Source organism: Alligator mississippiensis, chromosome 3, assembly GCF_030867095.1.
Source record: "Alligator mississippiensis isolate rAllMis1 chromosome 3, rAllMis1, whole genome shotgun sequence".
Taxonomy (NCBI): Eukaryota; Metazoa; Chordata; order Crocodylia; family Alligatoridae; genus Alligator; species Alligator mississippiensis.
The window spans coordinates 140240726-140256868 of NC_081826.1; the positions used below are offsets into that span (position 1 = coordinate 140240726).

At 42.5% G+C, this 16143-nt stretch overlaps 1 protein-coding gene across 4 annotated transcripts in view; it reads right to left on the reverse strand.

Annotated features, from left to right (window-relative positions):
* Positions 1–16143, reverse strand: part of LPCAT1 (lysophosphatidylcholine acyltransferase 1) — a 67406-nt gene that overhangs the window by 9615 nt on the left and 41648 nt on the right. For all 4 annotated transcript variants that reach the window (XM_019491102.2, XM_019491101.2, XM_006272896.4 and 1 more), the window contains 4 exons: positions 15042–15167; positions 9447–9600; positions 8416–8514; positions 16–154 (listed from right to left, as the gene is read on the reverse strand). In XM_019491102.2, the coding sequence (XP_019346647.1) occupies positions 16–154; positions 8416–8514; positions 9447–9600; positions 15042–15167 (518 nt within the window). The remainder of the gene's footprint in view (positions 1–15; positions 155–8415; positions 8515–9446; positions 9601–15041; positions 15168–16143) is intronic.

A 16143-nucleotide genomic window follows, 5' to 3' on the forward strand; every position in this document is an offset into this window, starting at 1 on the left:
CATTTTAACACTTACCAAATGTGATTGTTCCTTTCTCCCATTCATCTATAGCTCTGAAGAGGTTTGCTACATTGAGTTCTGACACACCCATAGCAGTCTTCAGAATGCAAGCTAAATTGTCTTCTACTATAGTTCCATTTTCTGACTGATACATCTATGGAATAATGCAGGAAGGCAAATTACTACCAGCATAATTGTTAGAAAAATAACAAAGTTAAAATAATTCCCATATGGGTAAAATTTGTTTCTGACAAATCAAGTACATCTCAGCTAGGTTCATTTTTGCATATGTACAGTGCTTTCTATACAAGGATCTTACTAATTAATAAAGCTACCCAAACCAGATAAAATAGTTGATTATCCTCATTTTACAGAAACTGAGCTGGATCAAGGGAACGGGAGTGGGGAGGAGCCAAAGTCAGCTGGGGCAGAGTCAATGGGAAGAGGAGAGGGGCAGGTAAATTGCCTGCCCCCACCCCCATTGCCCCTTACTCGATTCCAAGACAAACTACTCTCCTCACCCCCAATGTTAAAATGGGGGGGAAAACCTTGTTGTGGAATTGTGCAAATATGGTATTCAATGAGCTACATGCATACATAAAAAAAAGCCTTACTGTTACAAGGTGTCAAAGGCCAAGAGCTTAATATGATAAAGAAGGACTGTATATTTAATGGAAAACAAAGATGCTAGGAATTACATGAGGGCAGTGGTTCTCAGCCTTTTGCACCTTACGTCCCACCCACCAAAAGTGGGTCAAAGAACTGGGGGGAGGGGGATCCACCAGAGGCCAGTCAAAGAGTGAGGAGAAGGGGCAGTGGTAGGAAAAAACCTAACCAGTTTCAAGGAGAGGGGGAAGGAAAGAAAAAAGGAAGGAGGGGCAGCAGTGGATAGAGGACCCAAAGGAATCATTGATGCCTTGGAACCTTTAATTTTGAAATGGGTCCCTTCAAGAAACCAAGCACCCACTCCAAGACGTTCCCTTTCTCATAAATAATGCACAACAAACGAATGCACATGCTGAAAAATGAGAAAAAACTCACAAATCTTGCTTCTAAACTACATTTAAAGACTGAGTGAAGTTGGATAGAATCAGCTGTTTCAACACAAAACCGAGGACCCTAATCAGTCTGGGCTAGCAAGTTATAACCAACCTGTTGTAGCAAAATTCAGGAGACAAGCTTTGCTTCCAGTGGGTCTCATGCAAAGGTGCCTAGGAGTGCATTTCCCAAAAGACACTATTTTTAGTACTGAAAAAAGACTGCTAGAAAAGTAGAACACTGGAAGTTGATTTTTCCGATTGGTGCTAAAGAATCACACTTCTTCCCAGCCAGCCACAACAGAAGAAGTTCTAATTTGCCACAAGCTAATCTAGCTGTTCTGAAGATTTTTTATACATTCACTTAATCCAGAGGCACTCAACTTCTGGCCCATAGGCCAGATCCAGCCCCCAGCATCATACTACTGGGTCCATGGAGAGCCTTGCAGGCTGTGGTCCTGCCTGCTAATTCGGGGGTGCAAGGCCCAACCCCAGGGTGTGGGGAGCATTGGGCCAGGCCCCCATGTGTGAGGCTAGACAGGGGTGGCACAGGGCCCAATCTAGTCCACAGACTGGCTCCATGTCATTCATCTGGCCCACATGGCCAAAGCCCTGAGCACCACTGACTTAGTCGGATTTCATTCTCCAGTTCAGCTAAGCACATTTCAAAACAGAAATGCTGCAGAACTGCCTGATATAGGGGATGTGACACACTAGTTACAGGAGCACCTTTGGGGGTATCAGACCTCTAAAATCCTAAGAATTCTTCACCTCCAGAACTATTATGTGTACCAAAGGTTGTTCAAAATTTGAAGGCAGGCCAGGTCTATACCCCTGTAAGACTCCTGAGCTTCTCATGTTTCTCCTAGGGTAAAGAACTACCCACAGAATGATCTTCTTTCACAACTCCTCCTGGCCTTTTCCTCTGTAGGCATTGGCATGGTGATCCACAGTTTGCTTTTGCAAACTAGTATATCCTTTTTCCTAATGGATGTGAGGTTTCTTAATTCCCAAAACCTCTGGTACAGAGCAAGAAGGCAGCCCCTACAATCCTAACCATCTCAAACTACCAGACTATGTCCATCTGTTGACGTTAAGTCTCTTCTGATGATCACCAGTTTCAAAAAATGAAATAGAGAAACAAGGACACAGGGAGGTATTGTAGGAAAACAGTCCTGGGTGCTCTAGAAATAAGGCTGCCTCACATTTTTGCCAAAGGAAAACCCCAAGTCTGCATGTAAACCAGTAGTGATAACACAAGTCTCGTCATCTCTCCAGTCAGTTGACTTGGAGCTATACTATGTGTTCTTCCTCCAAATCACTCTCAACCAACCTTGAAGATATATTATGAAAAGTATTCATGGTATGTTTCAATCATATATTAGAGCTGCTTGCCCAGTTTCTTAAATGCACAGAATATCACCTTTGGGTATATGCCGCAAACATGCATATAATGCCAACCAAGATAACACCCATCCTCCCCATCCTGAACACATCTGTTGATATAGTTCTGCAAGTTTTGTCCCTCTTGAAACTAAGCTTCCTTTAATGGGAGGTAACATGTTGCAAAAGGAAAAAAGAGAGAGGTAAAAGGTTTTGATTAAATCAGGCCTGTCCAACTAGTGGCCTACAGGCCACATGTGACCTGCAAGAGGTTGAGTTGCAGCTCCCTCCCTCACCCCATGTAGCTGCCACTCTCCCTACTGCTCCAGTTGTAACAGCAGCTGGAGTCTCTGGACTTTCCCTCCCTCCTCCAGCTTCTGCTTTCTATGGCCAGGGGGGCTGGGGCAAACATGCACTTTAGCAGGGGGTGCATCTATCTGGCATGCAGCACAGAAGCCCTTTTGGTGCAGCTCATGGAGTAGCTGGAGGGTGTGTGCTTAAAAGTTAGACAGCCCTTTGTTAAACAATTCAAAGCAGCAACAATGAAACCCAAAGATGCTGAAGTACAGGCATAGACAATGAGACACTAAAGAGCTCAATTAAGAACACTGAAGACAAAATACACAAAATATCCAAGACACAGGTTAAAGAGACTGAAGCCACAATGCAGCAGTGCCCAGTTGCAGAGGTAAAGGCAATGAACAAAGGCAGTGCAAACACCAGCTGGAGTGCCAAATTGTAAGCAAAGGCAGTGAAATATAGAAGCATTGGAGAACCTTAGCTGATCCTTAAGTGAACCATTATAGGCAAGTCTGGATACTAGCTAGGAAAGGTCAACAGTATGCTGAGATGGTCTGCCTCAGTACTGGGCAAACTGGAAGTGTGCACTGTGGTCAGGTATATTTGTTGCTGGGTGTACCAAAGCCACAGGCAGACGGACCATTTCCATCCAGAGGCAGATCTGGCTCAACCCTGCCCAATGACGAAGCATATTACAACTGTGTGGTGTCAGAAGCTGAACATGGTGCCTTTAAATACAGTGAAGGAAGGCCTAACAATGTCTCTGTACCACCCTGCATTCCAACATGTTGATAAGCATTCTCTCCTCCTGCAGCATTTGGAAACCCTGCATCACAGATAAGTGCCCTCTCCCAAGTTATAGTGCAGGTCCCCCCAACCATGAAGGTGACAACTGGACCATCTGGAATCTTTACTACATTGTTCTGAGGACTCTGCCCTCAAAAATATGCAGTTCTCAGGCAGGAACATGCTATATACCTGACATGAAGTCTGGAGAGGGGTGTTACAAAAGTACAGGTGACCATATTGGCTGCAATTGAGAGGATCTTTAGATGAGGTCACTGGGCAGTTGTCAACCCGCACTAACTCCCTCTCATAGGGACTGGAAGCAACCTTGCAGAAGGGAAGCCCTTGCAACCATGGAATCTGGAGTGGCTAGTGTGAACTAGTTTTGACGTGGGAACCAGATTTGACCTTCTGCATGTTCACCAAGAAGTCAAATGAACAGAAAAGCTTCACCAGGCTCTGCAACACTTCAATAGAAGAGTTCCCTTTTACCAGATAATTTTCTCAAGAGGGGCAAATTGTGACCTCTTGCTAATCCAAGAGGAGCATCCATAACTAAGAGGAACTAGGTGAGCATTTTTGGGTCCACTAACACACCAAAATAGAAGGACATTGTTCTGACCCACCAAAGTGCAAGGAAATGTGGAAATAGGAGTCTTGTAGGAGAGGTGTGAACCTCACCTCCTCCCACAAAGATATATTCAGTACTAAAGTCAACCATCTTGACACTGAGCTTCAAATGGAAGTGTTGAGTCTTCATATATCCAAGATGGGGCTCTAGCCTTTCCTTCCTCTTGGGACTAGAAAGGAACTATTGCAGAACCCTTTGCCTGAGATGCAGGGTTTGGGAATGGCAGGAGCTGTGACCATTTCTAAAGCCAAGGAAGGAGAGTTCTTCCTGCTGTAGAAAAATGAGAGAAGTCTCTGAAAAGGGACAGAGGGGGCCTGTGGTGCACAATGAACGCAAACTAAATAATATATCCCCTTTACTACCCTATCCTGAGACTACTAGCTCAATGGAATTTGAGCCCAGGCTGAATAAAAATGGTCCAAGTGATTGTTAAAAGGGAGAAACTAAGGGAGAGAATGACACCAAAGGGAGCTACTGGCATCTCATCATTGCAAAGGCCCTGTCTGTTATCCAATGCATAATAGGAAGAATCTGGTGCTACACAGAAATGTTTCCTGTTTTTAATCCATTGGTCCTTTTAACCATTTTCAATGGGTGATAATGTATGCAGAGGCTGCTTATGGGCAGAAGACAGTACTTTGGCTTTCTCTTTGGAGCCTTCAATTGAAACTTCAGGGGTATGCGCTTTATCAGATCTCAGTCCAAAACCTCAAATGCAACCCTCCTGACCTCCTTCAGAAAATCAGAACCCTGCTGCCAATAAGATAGTATCATGACAACTGCCAAAGACACAAATCACGTTTCAGCAGCATTCATGGCAAATTGTAAGCAAATGATAACATTACCTGTCTGGAAATGAGAGGTAGAAGGGCTTTCTTCTGTCCTATTGGTAAGGAGTCTACAACATTAGCAATATGACCACACATGTGGAGTCACACCTGGCAAGGAGAGACTCACTGTCTGGTATTTAAAGCTGCAAGCTAGTAGAAGAGTCAAATAAGTCCAAAAGTTTAGGCTCCTTTGTGAGGTCAACTATGCTGCTTTCTCTTTGCATTACCAGCAGCAAAAGAAAGCATAGGGTGAGCGTAAAAAATGCTCCACCCCTTTGGGAGATGCTTGGTTCTTTGGCTACAGACTTTCAGTCGGGGAAAAAACACCTGGCATCTGCCAGATTGGTTTGGGAGTGTGTACAAGAGCCCTGTTTACTGAGCCTTTGTGAAAGCTCAGTGAATCCCGCCCCTAAGAACTGCAGTCTTTGCTGCATGGCACATCAGTTCCTGAACATCACAAAGATGATCCTATGTGATGAAACAATTCTAGAACAACAGTCTTGGCCAGAATGATGATGACAAGTATGGATTATTGCCATGTGGATTGCATTCTTGAATTTGGAATCAGAGAACCTATTTGATTTGAAAATATATAGGTAGCTACTCCAGAGGCATATGGTACATCAACAGCAAGGGATGAGACAGCACACAGTTAGACCCATCCTTGAACTCAGGGAGAAAATGACAATCCAAAAGTCGCATCAGAAGTAGACAGGAACCCTGAGATTCCTGGCCTGGGAACCATGGAGCCTCTGAGGGAATCTTAAAACAGTAGTCTCCAACCTTTTTAAGTAGATTACCTTTAGTATTTAAAAGCAACCCAAGATCTACCATGTGCTGCCACTACCCCTCTCCTCCTCCCTCACCCTGCAGGTAAGTTTGTGGGGAGAGAAAGGAGGGGGCAGACTGAGGTAGAGGGAGGAAAAAAAAAATGATTTGTGGGCATGCCTCCACAGCAGGTAAGTCCCACCTGGCCGGGGCCCCACTCAACTTATCCCTGCTCCTGCCTCTGTGGCACTGTCCCCCACTGCAGGGGCCTTGATCTAGCCACGGCCCCTTCCCTCCCCCATGGACTGACCTGCTGGGCTGGGGCACGCGCAGGCATGCACGTCAGCACTCAGCCCCCCATCCCAGCCTCAGATAGACTAGGAGAGGCTCCAAGATCTACCGGTAGATCACGATCCACTGGTTGATGACCACTGTCTTAAAAGGACAGCATCCCTTTAAAGAGTCATTTGACTCATGAGGCATTTATACACATACTCTGAGAAGTGGAGGGCAGGGGGTACAGGTCAGTCACATCTTACGTGGGGGTTAGGTACTCAAGTCAGTGCGTAAGGTGAAAATCGGTGACTATATGTGGGGTGGGAGGGGGGGCAGGGCTCGAGTTTGCACGCGGCGCAGTGCTTAGAGCTGTGCAGCTGGCGGCAGCAGCGCAGCGTGGGGTGGTGGTGGGGATGGCTGTGTGCTGCTCGGCCACCATCACGCTGCTGCTGCCGCCCAGCGGCCGGCCATACAGTTCCGGGCATGGCTCCATGGCGACCGCGGGAGGTTTTGAAGGCAGTGGCCGTCACTGCCATAATGGGCCTCCAGGTAAGCAGCAGCACTGCGTGCAAGCTCAAGCCCCACCCCTCCACCCCCATATAGTTGAATTCGCGCAAGTTAAATGTGCGTATGATGCGACTGACCTGTACTTTAAATTAGAGTGGCTCCGAGAGCTTTAGTTAAAGTGTCCCTGCCACCATTTTTCAGCGTGGGGATACTGATGATACGTGTGCTGCTGGAGTGCGGTAATTACCATACTGTAATTACAGCATGTTGGAGCAGACTCAATGGATGTGTATAGGCACCCATGGTGCTGGAATCATGGACAGCGTGGAGCCATGCAAGGAATAACACCCAGACATGGACTCTGATAAGCCAACCTCCTCAGGTAGTGTCAGAGTAATTGGACCAGGAATTAGCATGGCAAGCATACAATACTGACGCCATAAACAAAGCATAACTGTGGTCATCACAGGCTTCAAGTACTGATTCTGTGGAGTATAAAGATATTTAGTGCCTTAGGGGAAGAAAGCAGGCTGTCAAGACTACATGCACAACCAGAGTGGTGGCGGCAAGCCTTTCATGCTCCATCCTGGTGTTGGCTATCCTAGTGGTGCAGAGCAACTGAGAAGCACCTATGCCAGGGGTCAGAAACATTTTCTGGTAGGTGGCTGGAATGAATCACCTTGAGTTGGGAGAAGGCAGGGCTTAAGACAGCCCACCTCTGCTGCTTCTCCCTGCTGTCTTGGCTGTGGTGCAGTGCAGGGACAGCTTCCCTTCCACCAGAGCTGTCGGTACAGCACAGGGAGCCCCACCTCTCCTCCTGCCCACTGCCAAATGCCAAAACCATGGCTCCACATGCTGTATTTTGCTGATCCCTGCCCTATGCCACTTATTACTAGTGTTCTTAGCAACAGACCTATGTCAATCATTGTAAATGGAGGACAGTACTGGAACACTGGTACCACAGCCACTGTGAACTTCAGTGATAACTATACCAGGCTGTGATATTTAGGACTTAGGGAGGCAAGATGACAGTGGGGCATACTTCCTTAAGGAGCCAAGGACAGGTGACCTCCTGCAGGAGCCAGGTCTTGGATCTGCAACCTGTAGCTGATTTCTGGATTGTTTCCATGGCCAGTGCCAGGGGAGCAGAGGTGCCCTTTGGATCCATGGTTAGAGGTGAAACCCATTAATTTTCTCCGTGAGACATAGCCAAAAAGACAAGCTCTACGGTCTTTACAAGTGCCCAGTGTAAAGGAGAAGAAAATGTAGCATTTCTCAGGAATGTTGTATTATTCTAAACTTACCACAGGGAACAGAAAGAAATGGTTGAATATTAAAAAGCATTAAAAAACCCCTCCTAGTTTAGCTAACCACAAAGGGAAGAGAAAATAAATACAAAGTAATAGCTTGCAATGGGAAAAGCAACCCGCAAGACAGAACCCAGGAAAAAGTAGAAGTGTGGGGGAAAAGAGAAATAATGAAAAGGCAAAATAAATAAATAAATAAATAAAATTAAAAAATAAGAGGAAGTTCTTTCAGAATGATTGCAGGCCATGGGCAGAAGCCAAAAATGCTCTCTCTCTAGCCAGGCAAGTGAAAGGAGCCAGAATTACCTACTCTGAAAGCTACCAAAACTGCTACAGCAGAGTAACTAATGATGAGTCTAGGGCACCTGTGGCAGCATAGGTATGTGTAAGGTTAACCACCCACAGAAGAAACATCTTTCCTTACCTCTAACTTCATGATCTCCAATACAGTATTTAGGGGTTTTCTTTTCTTTTTTTAAATATATATGTGAAGCAAGAAGAATGTGTGAAATAAGATCCAGTCATATTAAATTGCATGTCACTTTATTTTTCTCATAAAAACATCTATGTAGTAAAAAACTGCTACTTGCCTTAAATGCCAACTGAATTGTTTCCAAAGTTTTAGATGGCCTACATACTACTGATAGAGAAATCACAAATTCCCGCAGGTCAATTATGCCTTCTTCATTCTGTAAGGGGAAAGCAGCAAAACACATCCAGAATTTATTTTGTTCCAAAACTCTATTTACTTCACAGCCATTGAAAGAATGTTAAAAAGATTCAAAATATACAGTGCATATCTGCGTGTAAAAAAGGCATTTATATTATACTATACAGATCCCTGTAGGCTTTTAGATCTATTCTACTGACAGTCGATTCCAAACATCCTGAGGCTCTTTCTGAAAACCCTGGTCAGACGTCAGCCGAAAGCCAAAATTAACCTTTCAAAACTATTTAAGACTCTCATCAGACATCAGGGCACTGGTTACTCCAGGGTGCATTTTCCCACTTCACACAAGTCATAATAGCTGGGAGTCATCACCTTCCCTCAAATGGCAGTGGCCCTAAGCTAACCCTGCATATGAGTCCTGATATTCAGGGAAGGAAAGAACACCTAGAGACATACTAAACATCTCCACCTCCTGGCCCAGCTACCACCTTCTCTAGACAAAGAAAATGACCATCTCCCTGCAGTGCATCAGGCAGAAGAAAGTGATTTGACTTGCCAAAACTGCTGACTCCAAGTTTAAGTTGTTGCTGTTTTAGAAAACAATCCATTGTGCACCATCAGTAACCACAACCAGCAATGCCTTCACCCCAAGTATGCCTTTTTCATCATTTGTACCTTTAAACCAAAATGGCTTAGTCTGATTTCTATACCAGGTACCTCTTCCTTGAGCCAGCATTTTATTTAGTTAATTGAAATTCTCAATATGTGCTAAATAAGAGACAGTACAAGGATACAAAGGGTAAAATTCTCCAAAGTTTACAGAGCTGACCTTGCTGTTCCAAACATTTAGTGTGAGCAGACCAGGGTCAAAGCTGAGTATATGTTTTAAAAACCCAGTTGGAATGGTACAAGAAGATTCTTAGTTCTCTGAAGCATGATGGTATTTCTTACCTCATCAAAAAGGGCAAACATGTTCTCCAATATGTCAGAAATTGGAACTTCCAAGTATGCAGCAAATTCCTTAAGACTGACCCTGGCACCTTTCATCTTTTTGGCACTTTCAGAATATTTTTCAAGATCTTTTTCAAGTTTTTCTGGTTTCAGCCTATAAGGAATGAGGGAAAAAGAAGGAAAGTTAAAAGACTAAGCTAGAAGGGTTTTTTTCTTTCGTTTTTAACCACAAAATACCTCTATCATACAAAATAGCAAATAACAGATGTTATGTAATGCATCACTTCATAATCTTAATTCAGAATTAACAAAAACGCTGGAACCCCAATATTAAAGTTCCAAAAACAGGCCCTTCCGTTCAATTTCCAATAGCTCAAAAGCACTTAAATACTCATTATTATTCACTTTACTGTAGTATGTGGGTTGCCTATTCACGGACCAGGGGTCCACTCCTGATACTACTATGCTACTGTCAACTGCAGATTATTAACAAAAAACAAAATTTTACCAAGTGTATAGGATGGGTTTTCAGGGGAAAAAAATAAGTCTATGAAACCTTGATCAACAGACTTGTTTTCACTGGCAGATGGTTTTCTTAATCTAGGACAATGGGGGTGTCCAATCTTTTCAGCCTGAGGCCAAAGCAAGTAAGTGGGCTGCTGCTCATATTATAGGCAGTTTCCCTGCTCTGTTTTGTTCTACTTTTTTGCAATTCCAACAGCAAAGTAAGAAATCTTCTATAATTCTTCCCCCTCTTCCCCACCCCACAACAGGAGAAACCGCCAGAAATTTGTTCAGCTGCCATAACCAGCTCCTACTACTCTTTCTCTCAGCATTTTCCAGGACTTCCCTGGTCTCCTCAGTGTCTGATGAGGACTGATTTTTGCTAGGCCCTGTGGAACCTCTACCCTGCTCTCCATAAGGACCCATAAAGAAGCCAGAGCTACTGTATCTATCCCATGATGCAGTCACCAACCAACAGAGTAGCTAATGAGCCCCTGTGCTCTAGGGAAGGATGGGAGAAGAGCTATTCAGAGAGATCCCAGCTCACATCAGAGGCTCAATTTGACACTGAAAAAGCCACAGAGGACTACCTTCTTGGGAAGCTACCTCCCAAGAAGTACTGGGACTGACTCAGTTTAGTCGTGAGTGGGTGCAAGTTAGATGGCACATCATCAATAAGACTTCACTTCTTAAAGTGCTTCTTGGGCCACAACTAAGAGCAGAGGGTCACAACCAGATGAAATGCTGGACATAAGTAACCTAGGTAATCCAGCAGTGATGCCTAACCTATTCTAGAGTAAGGCCTTTTTGGCAAAGAAAACTACTCAGACTTAAGATAAACTGTACCCATAGAACTAGGGTTATGACTTGGCAAAGGCAAATCTGGCTATCTTCTCTTGTTCATATTGGGCTCTTATTGAAAAGCTTGCAGCAAGACCTTCTGGAAGTTGAATTCACCTCTCTTGCATCCAAAAGAACTAGGAAGAAATGCCCAGGTACAGTCCAGGAACAGCACCAAGAATCAATTATCTTTTCCTGAAGATGAATGTAAATCAAGAATCCACATTATTACTCGATCTCATGGGCTTGACCATGCTGATCAAAAGGTACCAATTTGCCTGAAAACTTCATGGCATGCACTGACCTCATTCTTTTCTTTCTGCAAGATCCCAGAACATACAATTTGCTTCACTGCTCTATTGCTACAAAGTACCCTGCAAGTCTATCTGTACCTCAACACTGTTCAACTTATTTAGAGGACAGAAAAAACCAACCAACCAACCTCCACAAACCTCACACAATACAAGGATTTTGGTGGGTTTGTTTTAGTATAGGTGACACCACCCAGCTTTATTTATTTTAATAGTCTTAGCCAAATAGCTGGCTAAAAATTAGCTATAATTCAGACCTCAGAAAACCAAAGTGATGTTGTTGAGATGTGAAACCCATTTAAAGAGTATATCCACTATTTTCTACTGGTGTTCACAACTCAGGAGTCCAGCTAATTTCTTAACTGTCTGGTGATCAGGTTCTATGAAGGGTCAGTATGGCTTGCTTTCCTTTCTTAATTTACATCTGGCCAAAATATAACAATTATTTTCTTTTTAAATGGGATAGTGCTAGAAAATGCTGAACAAAGAAAATGAGTAGAATCTATGAGCCAAAGCGATGGACCAGAGAAAAGATAGGCAAAGTGTAAAAGTCAAAAGGTGGCCCTAACATTTAATGAAAATTAGATAAAAGTCTGAGGGAACTGACCAGACATGGATGAAATGCAAAGCACAGATGTGAAAAAGACATTACTGGGATGTAGTAGAGACTGAATGACTGCCAGTGAGATGGAGCATCTCCTGAGCACTTTTTCTTTGAAGACTATAGCAAATCAAGAACTGGACTGGAGTGTTTGAAGGACAATACTTTAAGCCTGCTAGAAAAATGCACAGATGACTAGAGGGCCCAATTTGCATCTTTCCTAGTAAATTCTGACTCTGCACACCCCAAAAATCAAAGCTTAAGAGCCAGGGGAGTTCCAATGATTTTTCATTACAAAGCTGAGATGGCAATGAGCCATGCCATGAACAAGATCCTCCATGTGGCCGTCTTAAGCAAATAGCTTGAGTAAAAAGGTCGTAGCTATCTATTACCATTTTCAGAGCCACAGTAGATGGGAACAGTCTTTTCTGCCTTCATTTAAAGTGGGTGGGTAATAAGCACTGTTACCATGTATAGTGATTTACTTCAATACCCATAAAACTACAATCCCACAAACATGGGAGTTCACTGGTAGTTTAAAAAAAAATTCCTACTCTAGAGAAAAAGGGAAGTGAAGATGACAATGAAAATGATAGCAATGAATTTAACTACAAATAAAGAAAAAAGCAAGTAGATAAGGGAGACATATCTGTTAAGAGTCCATAGCTTGTGGAGTTAACGAAAATAAGGAACCCTTGTAATAATATAGGTCAAAAATACCAAACTACCAAAAATAAAAAGCAAAATTATCCATAAAGCAAAAAAAGTATTAACTGAATAAACGTAGTTCTAATGATAAAATAGTAATTATGAGAGTTAAAAAAAATCAACTATTAAAACCAAATTTTTAAAAATAAAACAGACTGAGGTGACTTTCAGAGGAACTCTTAATCAACAGTATTCACTTTTAGAAAAGCAGGGAAGACTTTTTTCTACTGGAGAAAAAATGTAATGCTGGCCTAATGTCTAATATAGTGAGTTAGATGTCCTGCCAGGTGCTAACAGAATTGTACTTGGCATCAGTTCAAGAGGGGAAGGGAGGGAGAAAGAATATATATCAGTGTGGCTGATCAAATTCTTAACTGAAGATGGTAAAATTATCAGTTAATATGATTTTATGAAAAACAGGTCCAGTGACATTACCTTCATAAGGTTTCTGACAAGATTCTAAAACTTGGCTGATAAAGATAACTGCTGAAGTAACATAATGAAATTTCAATAAAACATGTTACTCAGTATAGCATAAATATCACTAAAAACTAACACTACATAACAACTGATGGAGGATGTAGTAAATTAACTGGAAACTGACTACATAATAAGTCTCATAATGCATATTTAAGTAAAGATTCATCCCTAAATTACTATTTGGCAAGGACTCATCTAAAAGGAAGACAAAACAACCCACGGATGACAGAAGATAGTAAAAACTGGTGGACTAAATCAATGGAAAGGACCTCTTACAGTTCATACCTACCTACCATAGCAGGGGGTTAGTCTTAACAGCCTAGAACTATAGGACTCAGGTGGCAATTCCTATGTTTCAGGGACAGGTTAGAAAAGGGAGGATGATTCCTACTGTTTTAACAAAACTGAACACCAGGTTGCATACAAAGTTAAGGAAATGAGAGGTCACTCGTTACAGAACCTGGAGTTCTTAGATACGTGTTGTCCACATGCACATTCCACTCTTGATGCACTTCCCTCCACACACTCAACCTCTGAGACTTTTGTTAGCAGCCCCATTTGGCACACATGAACCCCGATCGGAGCAAGGACACAAAAGGGAAGAATATACTGACTGCACTGCAGTTTCCTCTGAACCACACAATCCCAGGTATACAGGATTACAAGGAACAGGTAATGTAACAGTCAGGCTGCAGAACATGGTTATGGACAATTAATCTCAAAGAAGAATTACAGTTAGATAAGAAATTTCTCAGTCATTGATGAGTACTTGTCTATGGGTATTTCACAGCTACAGCCAATTACTTCAAAGCAATAAACCGGTTCAACCACAGGTGGGATCTCACAGTCACAGGAGAGCAGCAACTGAAACACCACTTCCTTTGTGCTTTGGCAAGAACAACAAATTAAAAAAAAAAATCAGGGCACCTGCACACCTGAACAGGTACTGCAGGCCAAACAGTCCTTTGAGTGCTGAGTGCAAGCGCCTCAGTAGCAGACTGTGCATACGGATAATTATGCCAAATTGGCACCCCCTGCCTCCAATTGCCCTTCCCCTGCTCTCCCCAGTCCCAAGCAGCTCCTTGCTAGGGAAAGAAAGGTGGGAAGTGCCAGGAAAAACTTGGATGCTGATCAGAGCAAAAACCCAGACATTTGTTCATATTTTTAAAAACCGCCTGGATGGAGATCTGAGGATCCAAAAAGAAGACATATGGTAACATTACCAGTACCATGAGCAGTCCTTCTAAGACTCCCATCACCCTCTCCTATGACAAGAAGAATTATTGGGAGGAAAAAGAGAAAGTTGTCTCCTCAAACACAAAAGTTGTTAGGAGCTATCCAAGCCATTCTCAAATCTCCTTTTGGATATCCCTTCACATAATCTACTTTTAATCCTTCCGCTTCCAATTCACTACTATCCATACTATGCACCAACCAGACTGTAAATTGGGTGGTGTCACAACTTACCCATCAGGTCCCTGGGCTTCTCAATGGGGCTTAGAAAATCCCATGTTTGCCCAGACTAATCCACAGAAAAGGCAAACATTCCTTCCCAGAAACCTGTTTCTTATAAACCTCAAGGAGTGAAGAGGGAGAATTACTCAAGGCAGAGTGGCCCCCAAATAAAGCAAGGGCTTCAAACCCTTCTCTTGAGTGCACAGAGCTTAAGTCTTAATGCTGTATCACAATGGTGACCAGACACGCAGGAATGGGACTCAATTCCTCCACACAGGACCAGTCCTGATCCAGCCATGTGGGGCATGGAAATTCAGCAATGGGGAAAAGATGGCAGTGTTAACTTCCATCACTTCCCCACCACCAAATTTCCAGAGCTGTGGGGAGCACCATGGGTCAGATTACATGGCTCTATCCAGTCAGAAAAAAGTCCATGGTGAGATGAAGAGGGAGAGAAGGAAAGAATCCTTAAGAGAGGTCAGACAAACTTTCCCCACAGAAGCTAGAAACAGGGCATTTGCTGAAACTAATCTCTTGTGTGGTATTGCTTGAAATATGCATATGTATTCCTTGTTTGCAATATTAAGCAGTTCCACTTTTAATAAAATATCTAAGTTGTGAGAGAGCAAAAATGAATTTACATGAAATAGTACTATAAACAATGATATCAAATAAAAATGAATGTGATGTGCTCACCCAAGACTTCTCACAAGCTTTGCAAATTCCAGGAGACAAGTGTTTGAAGGAAGACGGAGCTGTCCTTCAGCCAAAGCTAGACAGCAGTCTTCAAATGTGTAATCTGTCACTGGAACCCTTAAGGCCCTTTAAAAAAAGAAAAAAGAAATTTTGATATAGCACATGTGATATCCTTTCACACCTCTCCCCCCCCCGCAAATCCCCACTATTGTGGTTCTGTACAGCATTATAATTTTATAATAATCACCTTCTATATCAAAGCAACAACAACAACAACAAAAAGGAGCAGCCAAGAAAAGTGTAAGCACAAGAAAGGGGTTAAAAATACATTCTTTGCAAAGACAGGTCAAAGAAAGCCACAAAAAAGAATGTTAAATAAAATATGAAATCTGATCTTCCTAAATCATAACAGTAGAAAAAGAAATATTGGACTACTTTTATACACTTTCCATTCTTTAAAAGCATGTTGGTAGATAGAAAACAAAATAAAAACAGCGGATGAAAGCTTAAATAGAATAAAATAAAATAAACCTTTAAAAGGTAACATCCTTATTTACTTTGGAACAGAACAATAAAACCATTTTGAAATTACTCACAAAACAACCGTACAAGTAAAACAACAATTACCTTAAGATGGTGTTAAAACTGTAGTTTACAGAACATCTTTTCCCAAAGATAAACAATATACAATGAGAGAGATTATAGAATACAAATTACAAAAACAAGTGCAAAAGCTTGTTTGAACTTCCTACTAGTTAGGTTAGGGCCAAAAGAAAAAAAAACAAAACGGAAAATTAAAAGATCCCTTATTTCAAAATAAATGCATTAAAAACTGGTTTTGCTTCACTTAGAGCTTGACCCTGTGAAGGTATCAAGAACGGGTTTAAGCTACAGTAGACCCCTGATTTATGTGATTCCAACTTATGTGCGTCTCATGTTTACGCAATTTTTTTTATTAGGGTCCGGACTGGAAAATGCCCCTTGAGATGCGCGTCATTCATGTATATACGCCAATGCTCGCGAGATTCGCATATATACGCAAACCCCTCACTAGATTTGCAGACAGAATCAAGCAGAGTTGTGCCACCATTGTGGTAATAGC